At 39.8% G+C, this 26,646-nt stretch overlaps 1 protein-coding gene across 1 annotated transcript; it reads right to left on the reverse strand.

The window, feature by feature from the left end:
* Positions 1-302: 302 nt before the first annotated feature.
* On the reverse strand, positions 303-26,163 carry WRAP73 (WD repeat containing, antisense to TP73). The gene is made up of 12 exons (XM_065421215.1): positions 26,095-26,163; positions 22,393-22,545; positions 21,687-21,803; positions 8,991-9,063; positions 7,404-7,507; positions 6,673-6,759; positions 6,039-6,173; positions 5,877-5,954; positions 4,170-4,275; positions 2,981-3,106; positions 1,824-2,015; positions 303-833 (listed from the first exon to the last, which is right to left on the reverse strand). The coding sequence occupies exons 1-12, from the start codon at positions 26,161-26,163 to the stop codon at positions 724-726; spliced, it is 1,350 nt and encodes a 449-aa protein (XP_065277287.1). The 3' UTR covers positions 303-723.
* Between the last annotated feature and the right edge of the window lie 483 nt (positions 26,164-26,646).

Here is a 26,646-nt window from a genome sequence, read left to right on the forward strand (position 1 = left end):
ACTGTATTGAGTGACCTAAATGCAAAGACTGATCTATGAACTTGTACACTACTCCATGAAAATAGCTGGAAAATTGCCTTTTATTCTTTCTTGAACCCTGTGTCCTTGGGGTATGAGGATTGATGTGCAATGCTATGCAGTTAGTCACTGTCCACTTGGAATCAGGGTGACAGCAACAGTGATATGTACATGTGCATTTCAAACTTCAGTTCCAGCTCAGAATATGAATGTAGAGGATTCTACACTTTAGGATAGTGCCGGGTTGATAGACTGTAGCCACACTAGCAGAAGTTATCAAAATGTTTATTGACATTTATACAAATTAAATAACTTCTATACACTATTTACAAACATACCATTTTAGAAAATATTTTGACAGAAGTTCAAAATAAGGTTTAACTCTTTGAACCCTAAAACTTCATAAAATTCAGACTGCTAGTTTCCACAATTTTAGTTGCAAAATCAAAGAGCTCTTTCTAAATTACTTTGTCGAACACACTTCATTCAAGTAACTATCACAGTACTTCACCCAAGGGAGTCTTCTTACACTCCCCCAAACATAAGATTTGCTATTAGTACAAAATCTCTTCCTATTGAACAAAGAGGGCCTGCCCATTCTTATCTGTTCCATATAGATATAGCAGCACTTTTTCCACAAAGATCTATTTGCAAAGTAGGCTTTTCTAGCCTTGGGGGCAGAGGGAGGGGTTCCTTTAGTAGCTCTTATTTTACCTCTTCTCTTTCCAAGTAGCACATGCAAAAATTATCCTTACTCAAGAGTGCCATAGAGTCCCCACTAGAGTGCCAGCAAAGCGAGAGGACCTGGAAGTCACCTGCAGATACAAATTAAAGAAATAAGTAGCAAGAAATCAAGAGTTACAATAATTCTGTTCCAGAAATCTTTTTTTACTTGGAGTAGCTTAGTAATTTCATCAGTAAGAGATAAGAGGCTTGAGTGAAGAGAATTTTGTACTGTACATACCATTGTAGTTGAGCTTAACCATATTTTATTGCAAGTAAATATCACAAAATTGATCACTGTTGCAAAGATCTGCAACCAGACACTGCAGGTAGTAGTTCTTCCATGGAAGAAAATGTTAAGCCAAGAAGCATGCAAAAGGTTATATTTACTATAATATTGAACTTGCAAGCAGAAAAGATATTTGTAAAGCAATTAGCCAGCTAATATTACAGTCCACTGAAAGATCTTACTGTATACCTGCATATTGGAATAGAGGAAAGGATAGATAGGAACCTTAACTCTGCCTTTTTGGAGTAGATTTAAGATTCAGATTTCATGTTACTTTTTGTGGTGCTTTTGGAATTTTAATGTTTAAAGTACCCAAAAGTATGGTAGGCACTATACAGTTCTTATTTTGGTATACTAGACAGCTACAAGTATCAGAGGGGTAGCCGTGTTAGTCTGAATCTGTAAAAAGCAACAGAGGGTCCTGTGGCACCTTTAAGACTAACAGAGTCTTCTGTTAGTCTTAAAGGTGCCACAGGACCCTCTGTTGCTTTAGACAGCTACAGCGTCCATATAAAATTAATTGATATGAAAGCAAAACCTTAAAGTGTTTCTATTTACATGTCAAATTACCATGCTAGGGCAATAACTGAATTACCTTAGATGTAAGCTTTGTGCCATTCTTCCCTACATTCAAGAGATTATGGGAATATGTGACTAAGTACCCAAAATGTTTGATCACTTCAAGCAGTCAAAACATCACTATTTATCACTAACAGTACAATAATTTATTTATATTAAACAAACAAACCAACTAATGATTCTGACTTGCAGCAGTAGTTTTAGGCGGCCTTACCTTCCATTGGTACCTGCACTGACACGCACCCTGCTGGGGACCACAGGTACACTTTGCTATTCCCAGTGCATATGGCAAGTCGAGGTTGACGTGGATCCCACTGGAACAACTGAACAGCATACAACTGCTCCAAGACTACAAACAGTTTCAGCTTTTGAACATCCCAGATCCAGATGGCATTAGGAATGTTATCTGTTGGAAATGGTTAGAATACTGTAAGGAACACAACACTATATGCAATGTTATTGCAATCTCTCACATTAAATGGGCTTCACTACCAATAGCCTATCTAAACTACTGCTTGCAGCATTGGTGCAGAAAAATCTGGGCAACTAGCACTGATGATTCATAACCTTACAAGACACTTAACTCATTATCCCTTTAAGAAATGGTGAAAGGTGACATCACTCGGAATGTGTGCAGAGGGCTTGCAGTCTTAAGTACAGTACAGCACAGCAGTACTCTGGCAGTGCGCCTTCCTTGGGGAAATTGCCACTACGACAAAAAGAGTAATTCAATCTATAGAATTTTCCTTCACTGGCTTTTCTAAAACTACATAGAGATGCCATTATTGGTGGGTTCTATCATGTGAACATTTCTCAGCTAGGAACTGGATTAAGACCCCACCCTTCCACCAGTTTCATAAGATTTTTTTCCCTTTGATAACACCTTAGCACCAGGGAATGCTATATCCTGATATACAGAGCTCCAGATCTACAAGGGAAAAGGTTACATAAAAAGTCCAGAACTCCCACAGTTCTTGCTAATGCAAAATTAATTACTAATATTTTGAAAAATTCTGAAAGTGACTTGTGCAGGGAGGGGAGAAGAGATGGATTTTGACCAAGATTATGTATACAGTATAGTGAGCTAAGGTAAATATGAAGGGAGATAATTTAGCACATGGTACTTAAAGCCAAGGCTATGAGTTCATGCAGCAATTAATAGCTGGTCCCACAGCTTAGTGGTTTATGCTAAAGGTTGAAGTCCCTCTGTGTACAGTGCTAGCCTCAATCCCTACTGGGGCCTCTAGCTGCAGCCAGAATACAAATAATTCACAATTAAGTAATTTACTTGTTTATTTATAGCAGAAACAACAAAATCTAGATAATACCAAAAGGGTTTCTCCTTTAAAATATAGCCCACTAGGTACTAACCATTTTTGGTTGCCAGGAAACAGTTATCTGGACTAAATGCCAGCATTCCAATTCCTATTCTGGGATTTGCCCGATCAGCAACCGGTTTGACATACTGTAAAGAAACTGGTACCTGGGAAATGTCATCTGAAATTTGAAATAAAAGCACTTTAATAAGCAAGTCCATATGGACTTGGCAGTAATATTTCTAACTTAAAACAGTTATTTCTGAAATGATAGGAAAATAGTAATATACTGCAGATCTTTACAAACTTCATCTCAACATACCTGTCAGATAGTATTTCTCCTTTCTACAGAAGGAAAAACAGGTACACAAGAGTCTGAGACAAAGCTATGAATACAATCAAGATCTCCTAACTCTGATTCATGTTTTACAACATCTCACATATTAACACCCATGTAAGGCAAGGGAATAATGAAGTTGAACTAGTTAATGATTGTTCAGCACTATAATAGTATATACTGATATTTGACACTCAAATATCGTTAGTATTAAAGAGATCAGGGATGTTGTCTGAAAAAGTAAAGGTGTTGAATTTTTTAATAATTCTAATTTAAGTTCAGAACTTGTTAGAGAAAAGTAATGTACCCTTCCTTATGTAGCCACCCATTTCTCCACCTGACCATACAAAAAGGCAGGGTTTCTATCCTCAATACAGGCAGCTAGAGAGGCTTTAGGTTGCCATATCTTCTGAATTGTTTTTTTTAAGTGTGGAAATTCCCTTTGATTGAAGCCTCCTACAATAAGATGACTATCTACTCTGCATTATCTGCAGCAGTTAATGTAATTCTAGACAAGAAATATCACTGTTGCAGAGACTTAAACCAGCCAAAAATCACCCTGTTCTGAGGCACATTTTGCACAAATAAAACAACAACATTAGGCAGGGGTGGGGGTTGTCTATCACGTCTACCCACACTCACCCCCAAAGTTTGCCATGCCTCTCCTGGAGCCCTTCATTGCCCTTAAGTTAAGATCTTCACCTTTAGCCCCATTCTGCAACCATCATCCTTTCTAGCTGAGGAAAACACATCCTTTGAGGTCTTGCATTTAATTGAATGGGCTTCCCCTTAGCAACCTAAGTTTTGCCCCTGCCTTCAGAGGCAAAGTGTGATATAATGTTGCTTTACAAGGCTTAAATATTTTACATCACAGGTATTCTAAAGTGGTTCATTTTAGTTTGCTTACATTTACTCTGTGTGCTGAAGAGAGAGCTGGCTTGTGCTCTGGCTGGAGGGAAGGCAAGGCTCTCTGTTTCAACTCTTGGGGATTTCTCCATTTCCTTATATACAATCTGCACAGAAGGAGAAGACAGTTTCACAAAAGGGCCTAGCAAGATTTGAACCTAGTGTGTTGAGTCCTCCACATCCCATGCTGAAAATGAGCATTAAGGCACATTCATTTTAAATTTACAGTGTTTCTCAATGCTCCTTGCTATTGTACACTGGGAGCAGGCAGATTTGGGCATGGAAATAGTGAATTTTGAGACCTGATGGTGCCCATATTTGAAAATTGGGCCCACAATCAGAAAAAGCAATTGTGTACTACAGAAATGGACAGTGTATGGAACTTCAAATAATCCAATTGTTGTCATTGGAGAGCCTATGTAAAATGAGTCAAACAGAATGCACCTTCCTACCCCTTACCAACTGAAAGTGAATTTGGGAATATAACTGCAATCTTTAGTACAGCAGGACAGTTTTTTTTCTGATAACACATGCAATATTTCATTCCATGCCATTGAAAACCACTGCAAACAAGCAATGTTAATGGGATAATGCTAAAGGAAACAGTGATGAAATGCTAACAATGTGACTAAATTGGAGCTCCTAATCTAACTATCAGCAGGAGCTCTCGTCTTTCCAATGGAAAGGGACTGAACTATTTCATTTGTTTCTCATTCTACCTCTCAAGTTTAGATTTTTATTCTTAATTCTGAATTTGAAGGATAACTAATACATTTGGGTGCTGCAGCACTTAGTCTGGCAGCCAGATTTATATCTAGAATGCTTGAGTCACATTGACCAGAAGAGAAAATAAAGAGCAATAATGAAGACAGCTATCACAGAACCAGAACTGTTTTCTAGCAAGGAGACATTTTACTTAAGCATATTCTGCCTGGCAGATTCCTTGATAAGCAACAATGATAAATTAAAAAAAAAAAAATCATCTAAATCTAAGTCTGCACACCACAAACACTGATCCTTAATATAACATATTATGTCAGACCTGTTCTGTCCCCTCTGTTGGCTATGTAATATTACAACCAATGGAGATTCTACCTCACAAAGGGTGGGGACAGAGAGTGCCTGTGATTTTGAAGTAGAATATGCATTTATCTCCCTGCTGAGAACTGTAAAAACTGTGGCCACAGACTTCACATGTGCAAGGATAAAAAACAGATTGTGACAAACATTTACAGAAAATGCTCATTAAGTGAGCTGGATTTGCCTATACAAATGAGATTAGGTGTGATCATAAAACACTTCAAATCAAATCCAACACTATTCACATACTGCAAATTGTATAGCGCTAATATACACAAAATTCTCATTCATGTTCAGCTTCTGAGCACTTGGGTACACCACCACATGCAAACCCAGTCTGTAAACACAGCCACCACCTCTACCAGAAGATATTAGTACTTAGCAATAATTATCCATGACTCCCTTACATAGAGAAGTGGGATGGAGGGGAAAAGAAAAGAGAATTCACTGAAAAGTCAACTAAAAACGATTAATCTATTTTCCTTACTTCAACATTTTCGTTCAATTTCCTTAGCAGCATTTGCAGATCAGCAGGAAAGCAGGACTTCAGTCAAAGTAAAAAAGCTTTTACCAAAGATATCAAACAAACTGCTGCTAATGATCCAATGGGTCCCCATTCTATACTTACTATCTTTGGGTTAGCAATGGTCGCAGGGTGTTCAAACTCTGTAATCTTCTTCCAAGTCACATGGTTCAGGATACGCACCTATTTCAAGGAAAGTGTAGTAAGAGGGGATTGCTATGACAACATTTTGCAACTGACCTGAATGGGTTTAAATTCCTTTTTTACCTTTTCATCATAGCTACCAATCGCCAAGAACTGACTGCTGGGGCTCCAGGCAACTGATTTAATACCCAGTGACCATTCATATGCACTGTATGTGGACAGCAGACGGCCATCAAGGGAGTACAGCAAGATTTTATACTGTAACACAAATTGATTTGATTTAAAGACTAGTGACACTGTTAAAAACTAATAGAGACTAAGTGACTCCTTTTTAAAACCATCCCCATCTCAAATGCACAGATGTTCAAAATGGAGTTTCCCTTTTCTATATCTTATAAACTAATTCTGCAATTAGTTATTTGCATAGTTGCTAGAATCTTCTGCAATTTTTAAAACCAAGTTGGTAAATTAATTTTTTTTTTTAAAAAGATACTTAAATTATGGGAAAATATTATAAGTAGGATAATTTGGTAACAATGACTTTATATGGAGATTTAAGCAACAGTTTTTGACACCCATCACCAATACCTAAGTACAATATTACAAATTGTTTCTTAAAGCCTTTTTTTTTTTTTTCCCCCCCTCTTCCAAAAAGAGACTGCATTCTATGTAGCAGCCAGAAAAGTCGACTTAATATCTTCAGGAGCCCTTAATTAAATGTTCAAGATCTTCAGAAATAATCTGTATTTTCTCATACCTCCAGACAGGTATCCCACACTGCCAACACACAGCCATTAGGAGCCCATTCAATCCCAGATAGGTCTTGAGTTTCAGTGTCAAAATGCTTCCCAAATGCAGAGAAAATAAAACAATGAAACAGTTTTAAAAACTGTACTTAAAATGTATGGGTGCACCTGACTTTAAAAGTAAAATCCTAAATTAGTATATTACCTTTACACATTTAAAAAAAAAAAAGCAGCACATCCTTTTATATGTCTGACTGCATAAAATAGAAACATTTCCTTTCCTTTTATTATAATACACTACATTCACTGCTTCCTTATTTTCTCCTACCAAACTATACAAAATCAAGATCTTTTGAAACAAAGTGCACTTTCTAATAAAAAGACCACATTCTCTTATGTTGTAACTTGTTGTTCAGATCATCATTTTGGCAAAAGCAAGGTCTGAGCATGGTGCTTCTGCAATGTATTTTACTGTCAACATGATTACTCAGATTTAAGCCAGAACATTTGAATGCTTCTCACAATAAAAAAAATGTAGTGCTTTATCATTACTGTATGTGGCGTCTGAAGCAGAATTTTTCTGCCTGCCCACACACCTGCTGGCCAATGAAGGAGACATCAGAGGAAATGCCAAGTCTAACATGGAGCATTAGAGTTGTTTAATAATTTAGTTATACTCTACACTACGCAGAGTACACTTTAAATCTGTGCAACAGCAGTGGAAGGCAAGGACATATCTTACCCTCAGCAGTTGCCAGTCACTGCATACAAAGAGGCTAATGAAGTCTTTGCAGTCACGCCTCTCTGCTAACGCCATATAGCGACCATCCTTCGTGAAGGCTATTCCTGCCAGAGAGATTAGAAAATACAGTCCGGACCAGTAATACATATACTTGTGAAACTCGCCCTATTAAAGCACCAAAGCGGAAAACAATTATGAGCCAGATCAGCTGGAAGAAAGAATTTATTCAGAAAAATGTAAATGATGATTGGAAATCATTTTGGAATACCTATTAGATGCCCAAAAAGCGTGTTAGGCACTTCACTGAGACTCAAGCAAACAAAATCCTTGTCCCAAAGAGTCTATAATCTAAAAAACTGAACAGATGGAGTTCCCACCCTTCTATGAAGAGGATATACACTGTACATAGGCCAATCTTACCCCCTTCCTCCGTTTTGACCTTCATGGTAATACAACAAGTTTCAATCTCAGATCTCCCTTACCAAGCTTGGCTGTACCCAGTATTTTCCCTAAAGAATTTCCTCTGTTCCCACCTTAGTTCCCTTTGCTTCTGCAAGAGGGATATTTCAGCCTCTCTTCCATCCTGCCTTCAGGTAACAAAATACACCTGCTACTGACTCAGCAGTAAATACTCTAAATCTTCCTACGTGGTTCAAGCACCTGACATTAAGATGACTCTGAGGAGCCTTGAGTCTCTGTGCAGGATCCCAGAATCTGTCACCCTGTTACATACATGTATATGAGGACTGAATACAGTTGCGTAACAAAAAGATGAGCAATTGAGAGGGGCTACTTATACTCCCTATTTTTTGTTCTGGGTTTGTCTCACAATCCAGTCTCTAGCTATACTAGCTACAGAAAATACTAGATTACTGATTTCTAGCAGACTTGGCAATGGTTTTGTTCAGTATCTTTTCTTTTTCACTGGTGTTTGGAAGTTGGACAGGTGCATAAACTAAATGTAATATTTACTTCTCATTCCTAGTAAGACTACGATGACTGCAGATTAGCTCCCAGGGTTCACACAAACAGTAATGGTAGTGCACTGGTACTGAGCTCACTAAGACCTCGTCTATATTTGTGGGGACATGTAGGGTACACGTAGCTACACATCCCAGTGTAAGGCAGGCTGTGTCCACACTTCTCTCTCGGGGAGCTGCTGGAGCCTTTCCCCTCTGCCTCCTCCCTACTAGAGCCTTTCAATGAGTTGGAGAAAGCTCTGGCAGCTGGACATTAATTGCTAAAAAACAGCAGTGTAGATGTGGAAGGCACTGCTTGGGCACGTAGAGAGCCATGTAGATATATACCCTAGGGTTCAGGTGTGTAGGTCACTCTACTTGCCTACGTTGGGCCTCCCTGTCTACACTGCTATTTATACCCATGCAAGCTGGGCGTGCAGTGTCTGTATGTGCGGACGTACCTTAAATAAGATGTGCGTGTCCCTCCAGGCTGATCTACAAGCATCAGTGGGAAGGTATTTGAATACACCCTGACCATAAACATATGCTTGATCATCATATGTAAATTCCATTTTCCTTTATTGCCATATTAAGAATACTCTTCCTATATTAGGTCTGATATACTCACCGTGCTGACAAGCTTTGGGATACTTGATATAAGACACAGATTTTGTACACAAGGACCAGACAGTTATCCGCAGCTGTTGGAAAGAGAAAGAGACAAGGAAGTATTTGTTTATCTTTGCAGATTAAAAAAAAAAAAAAAGTGTACCGAGAATCTAATTCAACACTAAACTAGATCTAGTTCAACACTAAACTTTTTGTACTGGGAGGGTCTCACATTAAAACAGACTGGAACATGGAACCAAAAACTTTTCTTAACAAAACTGTTCCACTTAAATCTTAGTGTCTCTATATTAGATTGCACTTGAGGTTTTATTAAAAAAACCTCTTTTCCTAACAAATGTATAACCCTTCTGTAATGCCCTTCACATATTAGATATTGTAATAATTGATCAAGTTAAAAACAGCTTCAAACTTAACAGATATACAGCTATCCTGTTTTATTTAGTTCTGTAAATTGTTTTCAGGTGGAGTTTATATAGAAGTCATTATAAAATAATCAAGTTGTGTTGTACTGTAGTATGCAGAATTATCCAGGACACATGGAGATTGGCACTCCTGTTTGCCCAAAGGCTGGAGATTCCAACAAAACAACATACCCAGCCCTCTTCCAGACATATATCTAATATGCCATTTTACATATAGCCCAGGGTTCTGTTGCCAGAGTTCTGGACCAGGTTGGGTACTAAGTCTCCTTTTAAAACAAAACTAAAAAGCTTCAAGGTAGAGTGCTTAATAAGATATCAGGTTATTAAAAATGCAAGTGAACTTGGGAGCTACAACAAGCTAGATCCCCGGTACTACACTTTGGAAGTATGGCCCAGATTCCCAAAGGTATTTTAAGCTCCTAGCTTCTGCTGAAATCAACCCTTTGAGGATCCGGACCAGTGTAACTAACCTTAATGTGCAAGCCTCTATACAAAACTGAACGTACATATGTGTGCTGTAACATTTAGGCACAACGAGAGGAGTTAGTCAACTACAGATTAGCTTTATCCTTTCATTTCCTTATTTCTGTGGGTTTAACTAAGGAAGTTTGTGAGCTCTGATTGCTAGGAATGTTAGGTTCCCGCAAACAAAACCCCATCCCTACTTTTCAGTCAATGATATTTATTCCAATTTAGTAATGGAAGCACATAGCAATACAGTGTTGATGAGATGTATAAAAGAAGCAGGAAGTTAATAGGGCCAACAATACTTTATTAAAATTTACATTAAGAATTATTAAATGCTGATAGTAGTGCAAGAGCTAGCATCATGACTGCCAACGTGTATCATTTTTGCACAGATTTGTGTGATTTCTAAACCATCTCAGGAATCTGGAAGAATGTGAAATATATAGGCTGGCAAGAGGTGAGAAATTCTTCTTGTATTTAGGTCCTTAGTGAATGATATGAGAATAGGAAACAGCAATTTCAACTTAAAAGTAACATGCTGCATCTCTTGGAATGAGATTACTAATTACTGACTCTTCACTGTATTTTTCAGTTTCAAAAAAATCAAGACCTGTGCTAACCAATTTTCATTTTAATTTCCCTTTTCTCAACCACACAAACAGAAAAGTGACATGTTATGCAATTATTGGAAGGACTTGATTTTCAAAAGAATCAGTATGAACCGTTTACATAGTGTTTGGGGTATTTGTGGAGACTCATGCATCTGTAGAATTTGGGAACCATAGAAAGAGCAGTCAGCTGCAAAACAGGCCTCTCCACCGCAGGTCAAGGTCACAGCCTGTATTATAGAAGCTCTGCATTACCATCTGCAGATTATTCAATTAAAAACAAATACTTACTATACCATAGCAACGGCAGCAACACCAGACATGTGTCTTCATCAGTGTCTCATGTGAACCTTTGCATTTATATTTGGAGAGAGGAATGTTTTCCAATATAATTTTTTTCTAGCTTTTTTCAATATTTTGTTATAACAAGGGGATACTACAAGAAAGTGACAGGTACAGTACAGTGGGACACCAAGAAATCTTTTCTGAAACTATCGCAGCACCACCAAATCTTACGAACAATAGCAAAGTAGGCCTAGTACAGTGTTTAACCACATCACTCTATGTATTGATTTTAACCCTTCCACCGAGCAAAGGGGAAAAAATAAAACCTAGAATATTTATGGCTATATCTACAGTTACATTGGTTGGTCTATAACAATTCTGAAGCTAGAGGAAGTATCTTCCTTTGAGGCATAAACCAACCACTGCCAGACGGGGGGAACTTCCACCATGGTTAGTTTACTTTACAGTTGTCCATGATAGGAATTCTTGCAACTTCCTCTGAAGCAACTGGTACTGAACACCATTGAGATGGGATTCCAAGCTGAATGGACCACTAGTCTGATCAGCTGTGGCATTTATGTTTCTACAGCAATTTTTATAGACTTCTCTCATTTTACTAGAATGCATTTTCTTGCCACCAAGATAGATCCTGGCTGCACTTGATCACCTGGTTGTGGGCACTCTCACACCTAGTACCTGGAGCAAACTGTAAAGTCTAGTGCTGCCCCCATGTCCTAACTGAAATACTTAAATTCAACTTCAAAGCATCCTGCTAAATGTCACCTCCACAGAGAAGCATCAGGAGAGGCCCAAAGCAAAAGGACTAACACTTTCTTTTTTTAATACACCAGCCTCTACATAGAGCATCACAAGAATAAATTTAAAGAGCAAGGAAGCTTGTAAAGAGATTTAAAGACATCACTCAGAAGTTGAATCAGGGTTTCTAGATAGCAGGAAAGAGAAAAAAACCAGTTGGGCCCCCAAGCCTCTTTCATGTCAAGCAAAAAGAAAGAAAAAGTGCAGGAGGGAGCAGAGGACAAGTGTTTAACTGCTCCTATCACTCTCCTATTTAGCGTCTTATGAACTAAGAATCAATGGTCCAGGGCCATTCCTAGGGAGGTGCGGGGCCTGGGGCGGAAGTGACATCGCTAATGGGACCAACCACGCCGGGAGTGGGTAGGGGAGGCGGTGCCTCCCCAGACAGCCAGGTGTGGCCCTGCCCACACTCCGCGCCCCCCCCCCCACACACACACACCCCAGGGCCTCGCTTCGGCGGCGCTGCTCTCCCTCCCGGCACTCCAGGGCTGGGGGGCAGCTGCAGCAGTGCCGCCACGCACTCTCCCTCCCAGCACTCCGGGGTGCATGCTCTCCCTCGGGCGGAAGGGGTGGGGCTGGGAGTAGCCTCCCCCAGCCAGCAGGTTCACCCGCCGCCCATGCGGCGCCGGCCAATCACACTGACCTGCAGGGCTCCCCCAAAGCACGGGGCCTGGAACGGTTGCCCAATTCACCGTCCCCTAGACAGCTCTTCAAGGGCCTATAGTGCTAACTTTAAGAGTATGTAATATAGTAATTCAACAAAAATCCACTAGACCAGCAGTTCTCAAACTGTGGGTCGGGATCCCAAAGTGGGTCCCAACCACATAGTAATGAGGTCACCAGGGCTGGCTTAGACTTGCTGGGGCCCAGGACCAAAGCTGCAGTCCGAGGGCTTTAGTCCTGGGCGTCGAGACTCAAATTACAGGCCCCTGCCTGGGACAGAAGTCCTTGGGCTTCAGCTTTAGCCCCCACTCCCCCAGTCTTGGGCTGGCTCAGGCTTTGGTCCCCCATCCTGGGGTCATGTAGTAATTTTTATTGTCCAAACGGGGTTGCGGGTGCAATGAAGTTTGAGAATCCCTGCACTAGGCTGACCTTTGATAATCAAGTTTTATATCACCACAACTGTTGACTTCCGGACACACAAAAATACACCATTAGGCTGTTCCTGATACAAGATTTACTTTAAAAATACCAACACCATGCCTACTCACATTCTTCTACAGCAACTGCAACAGTGACATGCTGCTTGCTCCTATTAATTGCACCGTTAACTGTACTTGCCTCTGTTTCTCCTTTAATCCAATCCAGCCACACACACACACACACACACACCCCAAGCCTTGAATGTTAAGTTCTGGGTTATAGTTAAGCATCCAAGTTTATAGTTGGAACACTGACTTGGCCTCCTGACCAAGTACCTACTGGCTATGGAAGTGTCATACAGTTTAAGACCAGAAGGGGTCACCAGATCTAGTCTGACCTCCTGTAGGTCTCAGGTGACCAACACCAACCCACAGCTGCACACTAAACCCAACAACTGAAATTAGACCAAAGCATTACAGCCCACAGGAGACTCAGGAGGAGTATGTGCCACAGGAAGAGAATAGGCAGAACAGAGTGTGCCAGTGTCCAAATCCCCAGCATGATGCCCTCCTGCCCTGCCCCCACATAAACAGTCTTGGCCCTCCAGTATAGGGCAAATCCCTGCTGCTTGAGTCAACCCAAGGGTGAACTCCACAAGGGGAGGGGGGAGAAAGCAAGCCTCCCCACAGGCCGTAGAGGCACTCTAACTTCTTCGTTTCAGCCTCCACTCCATGAGGGAAATGAGGTGGTAGAGGAGCCACCTGCCCTATCTCTGCTCTGCCCTCTACAGCAGTGCAGAATGAACCCCACATCGGTGCCCGACAGCCTGTCTTCTCATACAGCAGGACCACACTAGTTCCACTGCACAGGAAGGGATGGACTGCACCTCTAGCTAACTTTGCTTGGACACCAGATGAGAATACTCAGTTTGGAATAAATAAGCGAATTATGTATACAATATATTATTCTAACCAAGAACTTTATTGGCTTTTGTGCTGTTTGGTAGCTTCTAAGCTTAAATAAATACATGTATATGAAAGCACAAAACTCACAAAAGGTATATCCAGATACAGCATGGTTACAGACAGGAAAAGTGATTAAAATAAAACGATTACATTTTTAATCAGAGCGTTCTGAAAACACCTATGAAGCATATATAGCCCAAAAAAGGGTACCATTTTTGCAGTCAATATTTTCTCAAAGACATTTACTGTTCACTATTGCAGAGAAACCTATACAAGAGATCATGATCTTTATTATGCAACTCCAATCTTAAAACAGCTCCAAAATATCTGCGACTGTACCAGGTACAATTCTTTATCCCCCCTTATTCTGTCAGTCCCTGGAGAAGCCATTTATGACAAATTTCACTGTAAAGTTCTATTAAATATGTGTTTTATTACGATAGCATGTGCTCACATGGACACTCAGAGCATGTTTTAATATTACTGCACATATTTCTACATATATCTTACCTGTATGTTACTTCATTTATAATGAATAAATAAAATGGTCATTATGATATTGAGGGTTTGACAGGTTCAGACTGCACACCCAGTACATTACACAAGTCTGTAACGAACTGTTACAAATACCAGACTAAATGAAGGTCTTATAGTGGGCACACAGGCTTCTTGAGTAGGCAAAGCACATATCTTCAGTCTCTTAATGCACCTTTGGAGTACAGGTACACATAAAAACCCATAGGCTCTCCTGTCCAGCTCAGATATGTCACTTGAGGACCAGCTATGGTCTAGTACAATAACCATATAATTGGGAGTCACGAGATCTGAGATTCATTGATACCTTAAACAAGTCACAGACCAACATTTTCAAACGTTGGTGCCTAACATCAGGCACTTGAAAAATTAGGCCACTTGAAGTGCCTAAACTCTGGTACCCAAGTTTGAAGATATTGCTCTTACTCTCTGCAACTCAGTTATTCCATCTGTTAGGAAGATTGTTTCCCAAACTTTGAGAAGCGCTTTGAAATCTATGGATGAAATGCAGAGTATAATTATACTGTGTACATTTCATTGTCAACGTGCAACTAGTCCCATGGACAAGAGAGCCTTCATATTCCCAATGGTAACAGCCACACTTATCCACATACTTGCCCTAAACCTCTATGCAAACTAGCACAAGAAAGATTGTCTCTGCTATCAATGAAACAAAGAAGGGAGGGAAGAGAGCATAGTGCTCACGGCATGTGAAAACAGGTAAAACAGCCATTTAAAATTTAACAAAAGAGTTTTCTGTGAAAAAAGACAATTTCTGCTGCAGGGAAAAACTGATTTGATCAGCTGCAAGCATTTCTTTACTGACCATCCCAAGACGTCCTCTCTTTAGTGTAGATGACTGGACTAAGTGAAATGTCAAACTCAAATCCTAATGGTAATGGTGTCCAGGAAGTTTTCAGCTGTTGTTTTGCAGTGGAAAAACAAACCAAAAGCAGCAGCATTTTTAAAATAGCCTAAAAACAGCTGAGAATAAAAAAGTATTTAGATGGTAACGTGATAAACAGTCTCCAGTGCTGGGGTAGAGATTTCATCTCAACTTTGACAGCTTTAGGCAGGTGTGAGACTGGTGATTTTCACTAGACAAAAACCACAATTTTAAACAAACTTGCATCTCAAGTGACTGTCAACTTTTGTCCCAGACTTGACTGGGTCACAAGGCCTCCTTACATAGCTGTGTCTGTCAGCACAGGATTTCAGAGGATTATTCAGGGCACATTCCTTGACAGAAAGTATTTTTCAACCAATATAGCTATTTACAATTACTAAGGAGTAGCTCTAATATGCACAAAAAGCAAACTTTTTAAAACTGTGGCTGTAATTTACAATAGGTTCACTGGTGTTTTAACTCCCTGACTGAGCTAAAAAACGCAGAAATATGCAGTTCATAAAATATGATTCCTAATGAAATACTGGATGAATTGATGTTACTGATTGTTGTTTTGTACTTTGGTAAACATGGGAGTCACAATGAAAAAGTGGAAACCTAAAGCCTCCATCTCCTATGGATCAGGGGAGTGAATTATCTACAATAATTTATAGGGGAGAAATGAACTTATCAAATTGGCATAAATTGCAGGATGGGTGGGATGTGACAATATCCTATAGTCACACACGAACAATCTGCATTATATAGCTAATTACAAACGTCTACTTTCCCCCTCCTTACATTCTAGCTGAGTTCTCTTCAAGATACATAGACTCCCACATTATGAAACATGCAGACAGACGGACTAATGATTCCCAACACTGTTAGCTTTTTTGACTGCTTGACCACTTCACATTGAACAGATGTTTTCAGAGAACTATCCACAATGACTCCAAGATCTCTTTCTTGAGTGGTAACAGCTAATTAGGACTCCATCATTTTATACGTATAGTTGGGATTATTTCCCAATGTGCATTACTTTGCATTTATCAACATTGAATTTCATCTGCCATTTTGTTACCCAGTCACCCAGTTTTGTGAGCTCCTTTTGTAGCTCTTCGCAGTCTGCTTTTGACTTAACTATCTTGAATAGTTTTGTATCCTCTGCAAATTTTTGCACCTCGCTGTTTACCCCTTTTTCCAGATCATTTATGAATATGTTGAACAGTACTGATCCCAGTACAGACCCCTGGGGGACACCACTATTTACCTCTCTCCATTCTGAAAACCAACCCTTAATTCCTACCCTTTGTTTCCTATCTTTTAACCTGTTACTGATCCACGAGAGGACTTTCCCTCTTATCCCATGACAGCTTACTTTGCTTAAGGGCCTTTGGTGGGGGACCTTGTCAAAGGCATTCTGAAAATCTAAGTACACTATATCCACTGGCTCCCCGTTGTCCACATGCTTGTTGACCCCCTCAAAGAATTCTAGTAGATTGGTGAGGCATGATTTCCCTTTGCAAAAACCATGTTGACTCTTCCCCAATAAATCATGTTCATCTAGGTGTCTGATAATTCTGTTCTTTACTATAGTTTCAACCAATTTGCCTTGTACTGAAGTTAGACTTACCGGCCTATAATTGCTGGGATCGCCTCTGGAGCCTGGGTCACAGTAGCTATCCTCCAGTCATCTGGTACAGAAGCTGATTTAAATGATAGGTTACGTACCACAGTTAGTAGTTCTGCAATTTCATATTTGAGTTCCTTCAGAACTCTTGGGTGAATACTATCTGGTCCATGTGACTTATTACTGTTTTAATTAATCAATTTGTTTCAAACCCTCCTCTAATGAAACATCAATCTGGACAGTTCCTCAGATTTGTCACCTAAAAAGAATGGCTCAGGTTGGGGAATCTCCCTCACATCCTCAGCCATGAAGACCGATGCAAAGAATTCATTTAGTTTCTCCGCTATAGCCTCATCTTCCTAGAGTGCTCCTTTAGCATCTTGATCACCAGGGGCCTCACTGATTGTTTAGCAGGCTTCCTGCTTCTGATGCACTTAATTTTTTTACTGTTACTTTTTGAGTCTTTGGCTAGCTGTTCTTCAAATTCTTTCTTGGCCTTCCCAATTATATTTTTACACTTCATTTGCCAGAGTTTATGCTCCTTTCTATTTTCCTCAATAGGATTTAACTTCCACTCTCTAAAGGATGCCTTTTTACCGCTAACTACTTCTTTTACTTTGTTGTTTAGCCACGGTGGCACTTTTTTGGTTCTCTTACTATGTTTTTTAATTTGGGTTATACATTTAAGTTGAGCCTCTATTATGATGTCTTTAAAAAGTTTTCATGAAACTTGCAGGGATTTCATGTTTGGCACTGTACCTTTTAATTTCTGTTTAACTAACCTCCTCATTTTTGTGTAGTTCCCCGTTCTCAAATTAAATGCTACCGTGGTGGGCTGTTTTGGTGTCCCCACCCCCTCCCTCCTCCTAGGGATGTTAAATGACTGCTTCTTGGAGCAGCTAGTCCTGGAGTCCACAAGAGGAGAGGCAATTCATGATTTAGTTTTAAGTGGAGCACAGGATCTCGACCAAGAGGTGAATATAGTTGAACTGCTTGGTAATAGTGACCATAACATAATAAAATTTAAGGTGTCAAGAAACCTTATCTCTGCATCTTGTCCTGAGGTGACCTGTACCCAGTCAATATGGGGATAGTTGAAATTCCCCATTATTACTGAGTTTATTTTTATTGCCTCTCTAATCTCCCTGAGCATTTCACTGTCACTATCAGCATCCTGGTCAGGTGGTCGGCAAGATTTTTACTTCATTTGATTCTACGCTTTCTTCCACATATAGTGCCACTCCCCCCATCAGTACAACTTATTCTGTACTTTTGAGATATTTTATACCGCGGCATTACTGTGTCCCATTGATTATCCTCATTCCACCAAGTTTCTCTGATGTTGGTTATATCAATATCCTCATTTAATACACGGCACTCAAGTTCACCCATCTTCATATTTAGACGTCTAGTATTCGTATTTAAGCACTTTAAAAAAAAACTGTCTGCCTGCCATTATGTGATGTAATTGTATCGGACTCTTTCATTAAATTAAATATTACCATTTGTTATCCCTAATATAGCTGGTTCTTTACAAATGGTACATAAAATGATCTCTCTTGTTAACACATTCCTTATTTATTCAAAATAGTACTCAATGTTTTCTAATCCTAATTATCTCACTTTTTCATACCATTCAAAAACTGAAAACAGTGCTTATAGTTTATTGCTTAAAACCAAGAGCCTATAATTTTATTTAAATATTTGCTATCAATTGCTAATTTTAGATGTTTGATGGAGAGGGTCTCTTTTTTTTTATTTATTTTTTTATTTTTGCGATCTGTAATGAGTTATAGGGGCTGATGCTGGATTCAGTGGACCAAATTCAACGTTCAAAAAGTTGCTGACCACTGATTAATGTTTTCCAAGAGATTTAATCAATAAAGTGTGGGCTAACTGCAATTAAAGATTAGGCAGCAAAACAAGGAGAAGACACACAAAAGAAAATATATAGTTTTTAAAAGTATGTAAGTTAGGGATTTGTGCTCAGCTTCGTTTAAACTCAATATACCATAACTACCAATACAAATGACAATGCTGGGCAGTACTCAGCAAAAAATAAAATAAGGAAAAGTACAGCACTTTTCTATACTCGATTTCCAGCAAGACCGTGTCACTGAGTTGAACGATGTACCATTCTGCATGTTTCAATTGCATCATTCATGTGAAGTGTTAGAATTTCCGTCACTGGAGATTTTTAAGAGCAGGTTAGACAAACACCTGTCAGGGATGGTCTAGATAATACTTAGTCCTGCCTTCAGTGCAGGGGACTGGACTAGATGACCTCTCGAGGTCCCTTCCAGTCCTACGATTCCATCTACCTGTAGCATTTTGTATTCCTAGATGTTATGCCATAATGTTTGGAGATATAGGCTTGTCATTTGCAATAAAACAAGTTTAAACTGAAACGTTTTCAGATTTGCATTGATCTTAGATACATACAACATAATGCTGTCTCTCTCAAAAAGGTATCCACTACTGAGTTTGCACACCATGAGCGGTGAATGGACTTTGAAGTATTCATGGAAAAGTTTTCCATTTATTTTAATGGAAATGTTGGTTTCCTGTATGCAAATCAGATCAGAAAAAAAATCAGTGTTATGAACTATACTTTGTTTATAATTCATATACCATACAGAGCACCCACTATGAAAATAATGCATATGCAGTTTAGTTATAGAAAGTTATAAATCGTACAGGTAGCTAGAAACAAACTATCACAACCACACTTTTTTTTTTTTTTACACACACACACACACACACACACACACACACACACACACACACACACACACACATTGTAGTGAAAGTATGAAAAGATATTAGTGAACCCATTTTGGAGCTTACATATTGACCTGAAGAATTACAAGTCTGAGTCATAATTAGTTGGTGCTATATGAAAATGTCAAACTACCAAATCTGAGCAGTATGAGTTAAAACAGAACCTTTAAAGCCATCAAACGATCCCTGAACTTGATAATGTACATAATACGATGATATTAAGTATCATGACAGTTCCTGTCTCAAACACTGTCTGTCCCAGTAGAGACTATGGATATAGTGTACTAGAGAGTAAACACAACACAGACACTGGCATAACCCAAGCAGCTGTCTGACACAAGTTAATTTAGCAACCTGTTTACAGCTGGAGAGAAAACCTATCCCAGCACAGATGCCAACTTGGCAAAGGCTTAAATGAAATCCTGTAGGGTCAAACTGAGTTCTGATAGGTGGTAAAAAAATACTCACTAGTCCACCCCCGCATGCACGTGCCATTATGAGCCTACTTGTAGCATGCAGCAGCAGCAGGAGCCGCCCACAGTTTTGGTTCTCAAACTACAACAATCCTGCCTGTTAGACATATGTCTGTCTTTAGTTTGAACAACTGGACTCATTTTTATCCCCACCAAGGACAATCAAAACCAGGAAACTCTTTCCTGGATTCATCACCATGTGGTCACCACAGTCCCCTGGAAAAAGAAAGGAAGTGCTGATGTATAGTCAGAAAACTGTTCTCTCTCTACACCTGACACCAAATGAGTTTCCCATGTGAAACTCATTTAAAAATCCCAGTGCGTGGGTCATGAAATATTTTCTGGCTGTATTCAATTTCTCTCTCAGACTCACTTAGAAATGTTAGCATTCAAGGCTTGCATTAACTCTCTACAGTCCACACAGAACAAAATCTTCCTCTCATATCCACAGCAAAGATACCAACGCTGATATTCTGCTCTCCCTGCTGGCCCAGGCTTCTCCCATTGATGATAATGGGAATTTCACACATGTAAAAAGAGCAGGCTATAGGAATCAAGGTCCACTGTGTAGAATGAAGAAGTGAATTTTCTTCTCAAGTCATTTCCTCACCTTTACCTCTAAAACGATGCTCAGATCCAGTCAGGTGAAATCTCCATAAGCATTAAAGAATTCTGCAGCACAGATACTATTAATTTGTTGGATTAAAAAGTGAATTTAGTGCTGGTGAAAGTTGCTGGTGTGACAGCCCTGGTATATCAAGTCCTATGAATAGTCACAGAGAACAGATACAGTGGCAAGGCAAATTTACTGTATTTAGTTCTTAGCTTCTTTTCACTATTACCGTTACTGCTCTGAGCCCTGATCAAATCAGATCGTTCTGAAAACACCTATGAAACCCCTCCCACTGTTTTCAATGAGCTTTGAACCAGGCTCATACTGACCAAACTCCCAGTGTCATATCTTGGCTAGGATTCCAGACTAAGGCCCTTATTCTGCAAGCACTAATACGTGTTTAATTTTAGTCCTGCAAGAAGTTCCACTGAAATCAATAAGATTAATCACATGAGTAAAGTTAGGCATATGTGGAACTTTCTGCAGGTCAGGTTCTAAGTCTCCGAAGTAATTTATCTAAACAGCATTGCCTTATTTTTATTTAAAAGGGCACTCTTACTTAAAAAGCATGCTATAAACCTATATTACTCAGATCACATTAAATTACTTGAACTACATTTTTAAAAAATTCTGCTTATGTATTACTTTTCATGCTTATGCTTACTTTTTGCATCCCTCAGGTTGGATGATGAAAATCAGTTAGATTACCATCACTTCCAGACTCTTAATGCCTTAGGGGAGGAAATCTGTTTAAAAATAACTGTTCCTGTTAGAGTTTTAGAAACATTTCTGTTAATAGATTTTGGAAAAGTTTGTACATCTATGTTTGTTTTTTGCCCAAATTTGAACTTTGGGTCACATTTGCCAGTTTTGAATCATCTTTTTTTAAAATGCATAACTTCATTTTGAAAGGCACGAGTGTTCAGTAGTCCACCTTTTCATCAAAAACTCAGAAAGCAAACTTAAAAGAACCAAGCAGTAATTAAATCAGAATTGATCTAAAATGAGAAAAAATGTGCATATACATTGATTAATAGAACACTACAGCTTTAAGAGCTGTGGGCTATTTTAGAAGCTGAGTGCAGACAGTAATATGATACTCTACAGAACAATCATGACTTCACGCTTACGTAAAACTCGGTTGTATTGAGAATATGACGACCATCCGGACTCCAGCACGAAGCCACCAATCCTGCTGACCCCTCATCAATCTTGCAGTGCCAGTCTGGCTGCTCCAAGGACCAGACCTAGGTCAGAGAGACTAGTCAGTGCAGCAAACTGAATAGCACATCAAAACCTCCTCTCCTCACAGAGCCACGCTACAGCTAAGAAAGAAAATTCCATCAACACATATCAAGGGGGTCAGGAAACCTTTGAAAGCCTTTGGCCATGAAGGACTGGCGCTGGATCCCATTACAAAAGTAAGCCGCACATCTCTGTGCATTAACACAAGTCATAAAGCATATTTTCTTCTGTCATGTTTTCTGAATACCCATCCTTTTTAAAGCTTTTGCCCCCTTTAATAAGAGTCTGCATGTATTCATTTCCTTCTGAAATAATAGATGTATGAGATACTCAGTAGCAGCTTTTGTTTTTATACATTTGCTCCAAGTGTTTTTATTCTGATGTTATTTGTCTTCAAACTAACAAATAACCTTTTAATCAAGGTTTTGACAAACAGCAGCAACCTGGGCTTTCTTCAAACCATGTGTTATTAATCAGAGTGTCAGTTTCTTTGGCAAAGACACTCACTTAGTGCTTGACATTAGAAGTTCTCAATTTAGCAGTTAGTAAATTCTAGACAGAAACAATACGCCATGCTGTATCTGTACTTACCTGAACAATCCCTCGTTTATACATGGCACATAATATAAAGAGAGAGTCCGACGACCATTCTATGTACTGGATCTGATCCAGGCAAGTGTACAGCTGAAGGATCTGGAGGTTGTTCACATCTCGAACTATCAAACGGTACTGCACACACGAAGCCTGAATGCAAACAAAAATAAACTGCTTAACTGACGCACCCATATCAGAGTTATTAACTGAGACTTAAGAGTGCCAGGGCTTGTGCTGCATCATTCGCATTCTACCACACCGATCTAGAGTTTAGATGTTTTGGATGCACCAGAGTTTATACTTTTGGATTTGTAGGTTTGTATGAGCTACACAATCATTTGCAAAAGAAGGTGAAAAGAGATTAATCCAAAGCAAATGTTACATTAAAACCATCTATTTTTTAAGAGTTTACAAAACTCACCTATGTCTTCGAGGCTGAAGGATGGAAATGTTTGGTTTTAGGCCAATTTATTATTTTAAAAAGGTACTAAATTTGTTTTACATTTAAAGTACAAAAACATTTTCAAACATTTCTATCACAAAAACTGTTTTTGTTTTTTAAGCTGATACAATCAACTTGAATCTAGTCAATTTCAAAAATGAATTAAAGTAGCTTCAAATATTGCACATGTCCCTGACTATCCCCCAGCCAATTTTTGTGGCTTTTGAGTCAATTTTCTTATTTTAAAATGTTTATTTTCTCTATCTCTCTCCTTTTGCTATGCCCTTAAAACACAGGACTATACAGAAAGCATCATCAAATGCATAAAGTAAACAAAGAGAAAAAAGGGGTGGGTTATTATAATGATACTAGTCATAAAAGTTAAGCAGCTGCTTAAGTATTTTCAGGACTAAGGCCTATATAAGTAAGGGAAAATATCTATTTGCTTTTATATACTATTCAATTGCATCTTCTTTTCAAAACTATTTTTCTTCCATTTCATGCTTTCCTTTTAATGAAAAATTGGCTAAGGCCTTATTCTGGAGTAAGTGAACAACAAGCAAGTGAAGTAACACACATGTAAGCAATTGCGCAACTGACAACTCATAGCAGGATCAGAGCCTCAAGATTTTAAAAAGTGTCTTGTTCAAACAATACAGACAATGGGTCTAAACTTTGCAATTTTTTGTGTTTTGACTCATAACTTTAAAATTGACTGAACCGGTGCATTAGAACCAGTGCATTAGAAATATTTGCCATTTATAGTTCACTGGGAACAAGCCTGACCATGAAAATTCAATTTCTGGGCTGAGATCTTGTCTGACAGTCAGTCAGTTCAAAGTGAAGTTTTATGCGATGAAGAAACTAATGTACAGTAACTGCAAGTAATGAAGAAACTGATCACCAGTAGGTGTCACTATAATACTTAATACTGTATGACATTATCTTTACAGTCATTAGAGTGAAAGAGAAGTTAAAATTTAGAGGTTATATATTGTAACTTGACTGTTCACACTACATTATTTTGCTAAAACTATTTTTTTTTAAGTTACTCATGCTTTTTTATCACCTGCAGTATAGAAAACAACTCACAAAGTACGAGGATTTGATTGCAAAAGACTACGTGATCTGCTATTTGTCTCTCCCTCAGGTTCACTATTATGGTAGCACCCAGAGGCCCCAACTGAGATAGGGATCCTGTTATGCTAGGCAATGTACAGCAGTCCCTACATACCAAAGAGCTTACAATCTATCTAGACAAGGCAGAAAGGGCAGGAGGGGAAACACAGGCAGAGAGGTGAAGTGACTTGCCCAATGTCACCTAGCAAATCAGTGGCAGAGCTGGGAACAGAACACAGGCCTCCTGACTCGGTGCAGTGCCATAGCTGCAGGATCATGATACCTTTGCCTGTAGCTTTCGGGGGGGGGAGCGGGGGGGAGAATCAGTAAAATGGTGGCATTTAACATTTATTTGAACAATACATTTATAGATTCCTACTGCTAAACTTACAGCTAATTCTTACACAAAGCAAAACAAGGGAGTGTGTCATCCCGTCCCCAATAATTATTGCCCCTCAAAACAAAAGTCAGTTTCTTCAAAAAGCACCAAGGCCAATAAATACAGAGGTTTCTATCTTTTTTTTTTTTTTTTTTTTTTAAATAACAGCTGCTATTACTCACAATGAAAAAAATATTGTAAAGTATGTGAAGGATCATTTTTCATTAACTAAATCCACACAGTATTAATGGCTGTAATCATACTCTCCCTCACCCCCATCCATTTTTGTTGTTGTTGGTTTGTTTGTATGTAATGAAATATCCAGAGTTGAGGACCATTAAAACAGTTTAATCTTAATGACCAATTTTCTATACAATACTTTGATTACATATTAAAAATGTTATCAAAGTTAGGTGCATGTCTGTTGTTGTTCTGTTATATACACTGGGTATAGGAACGGATGATAAATGCAAATTTTACTAATGATTGAAATACTTTTATTAGGAAACTAAAAAAGTTGGTAAAGCCTTATAATAAATAAGTGGTTAGCAGGAATATAAAATTTCCCAGGAAGATTAAATTGAGTTTTTGCTAGTAAAATCTTGAATGTTGTGATCAATATTAACATTGCTTTTGAATTTATTTAATGAGTCTCAACAATTATACTAATTATGTGTTATTTCCATATGTAATTTTCACACAAAAATGTTTATATCAAAAATGTATCACTGGTTAGGAACATCACTACAAGATCATTATCTTCAAAATAAAAGTGTGTTCATTAAAATAAAATGTTATATTTTAAAAGACATTTACTATTTGATATAACAATTACATTTTACATTGCAAGACCCCTGTTGACTGTTTTCTGCCCAGATGACACACACTCTAGACACCAGTCATTCTCGTATCAGAGGGGTAGCCGTGTTAGTCTGGATCTGTAAAAAGCAAGAGAGAGTCCTGTGGCACCTTTAAGGCTAACAGATGTATTGGAGCATAAGCTTTCGTGGGTGCATCCGACGAAGTGGGCATTCACCCACGAAAGCTTATGCTCCAATACATCTGTTAGTCTTAAAGGTGCCACAGGACTCTCTGTTGCTTTTTACAGTCATTCTCGGTTTCACTTGTACTTTGTTTTAGATTAATTTTTAGAAAGAGTCACATATTTGCAGTGAATACCTTTTGGCTAGAGGTTTACTACCCTCATGCATCTACAAATCTTTTCACACTTTAGTTATACATTTCCTGTCAATTCAACTGGTTCTCCATGAGGCTCTAATGCAGTGGTTCTCAAACTTTTGTACTGGTGACCGCTTTCACCTAGCAAGCCTCTGAGTGCAACCCCCTTATGAATTGAAAACACTTTTTATATATTTAACACCATTATAAATGCTGGAGGCAAAGGGGGTTTGGGGTGGAGGCTGACAGCTCGCAACCCCCCATGTAATAACCTCCCGACCCCCAGTTTGAGATCCCCTGATAACGGGAGAGGTTCCTTGGGTGGCTGGGACACGCAGAGTGCCGGTTTCCTGACACTGCAGCCAAGGGCAGAGCCCCCAGAACATAAGGCACTGCCTGAAACCCACCCCCCAGATGCCCGAGAATTAGAAGCGCTGGGGGGCAGCCTGCCCAACTGCCTGCCCTGGGTGCTTGTTAGGATGCGCTCTGGGTGAGCCAGGCCCTGCAGAGCCCGGGCTGCACCAGCCCCCGCCTGACTGCGGGTCTCTCGCCCGTCGCAGAGCCGGGCCGGGCCACTCACCAGGTACTTCCCGTCGGGCGAGAACTTGCACAGCAGACTGGAGAGCTTGAACACCTCCGAGAAATTCATGGCGGGCCCCGAGAGCAGCCGCGGGGAGTTCCCGGCACGGGTGCACGGGCCCCCGGGGAGGCGGTTCCAGTGCCCGGGGCAGCGGCCAGCCGGTGTCACTCCAGATCCGGAGGGAGCCAGGCCCCAGCGCGGCCTGCCCCGTTCCCCCGGCAACGCGGCCTCCCCCAGAACCGCCGCCGGGGGCCCGAGCCAGGCCGCGACTCTGGAGGTGGAGGGGGTGTGAACCCACAGCCCGATTCAAACCCGCCCGCTCCCCGCCCGCTCTAACCGCCTTCCCGGGCCGGAAGCGGGCAGGACGGCGCCGGGAACCCGGGCGGCTTATCAGGGCCGGGCCCGCCCCGGGGCAGCCTGGGAGTTGTAGTCCGGGGTGTGTGTGGGGGGGGAAACAGGTACCACTGCATCGAGAGGGGGTGCGACAGACACAGGAGCATCTGTGGGACAGACAGACAGGGGCGTGCGTGGGGCAGACGGAGAGACAGACCC

The sequence above is a fragment of the Emys orbicularis genome, chromosome 22 (assembly GCF_028017835.1).
Source record: "Emys orbicularis isolate rEmyOrb1 chromosome 22, rEmyOrb1.hap1, whole genome shotgun sequence".
Lineage (NCBI taxonomy): Eukaryota > Metazoa > Chordata > Testudines > Emydidae > Emys > Emys orbicularis.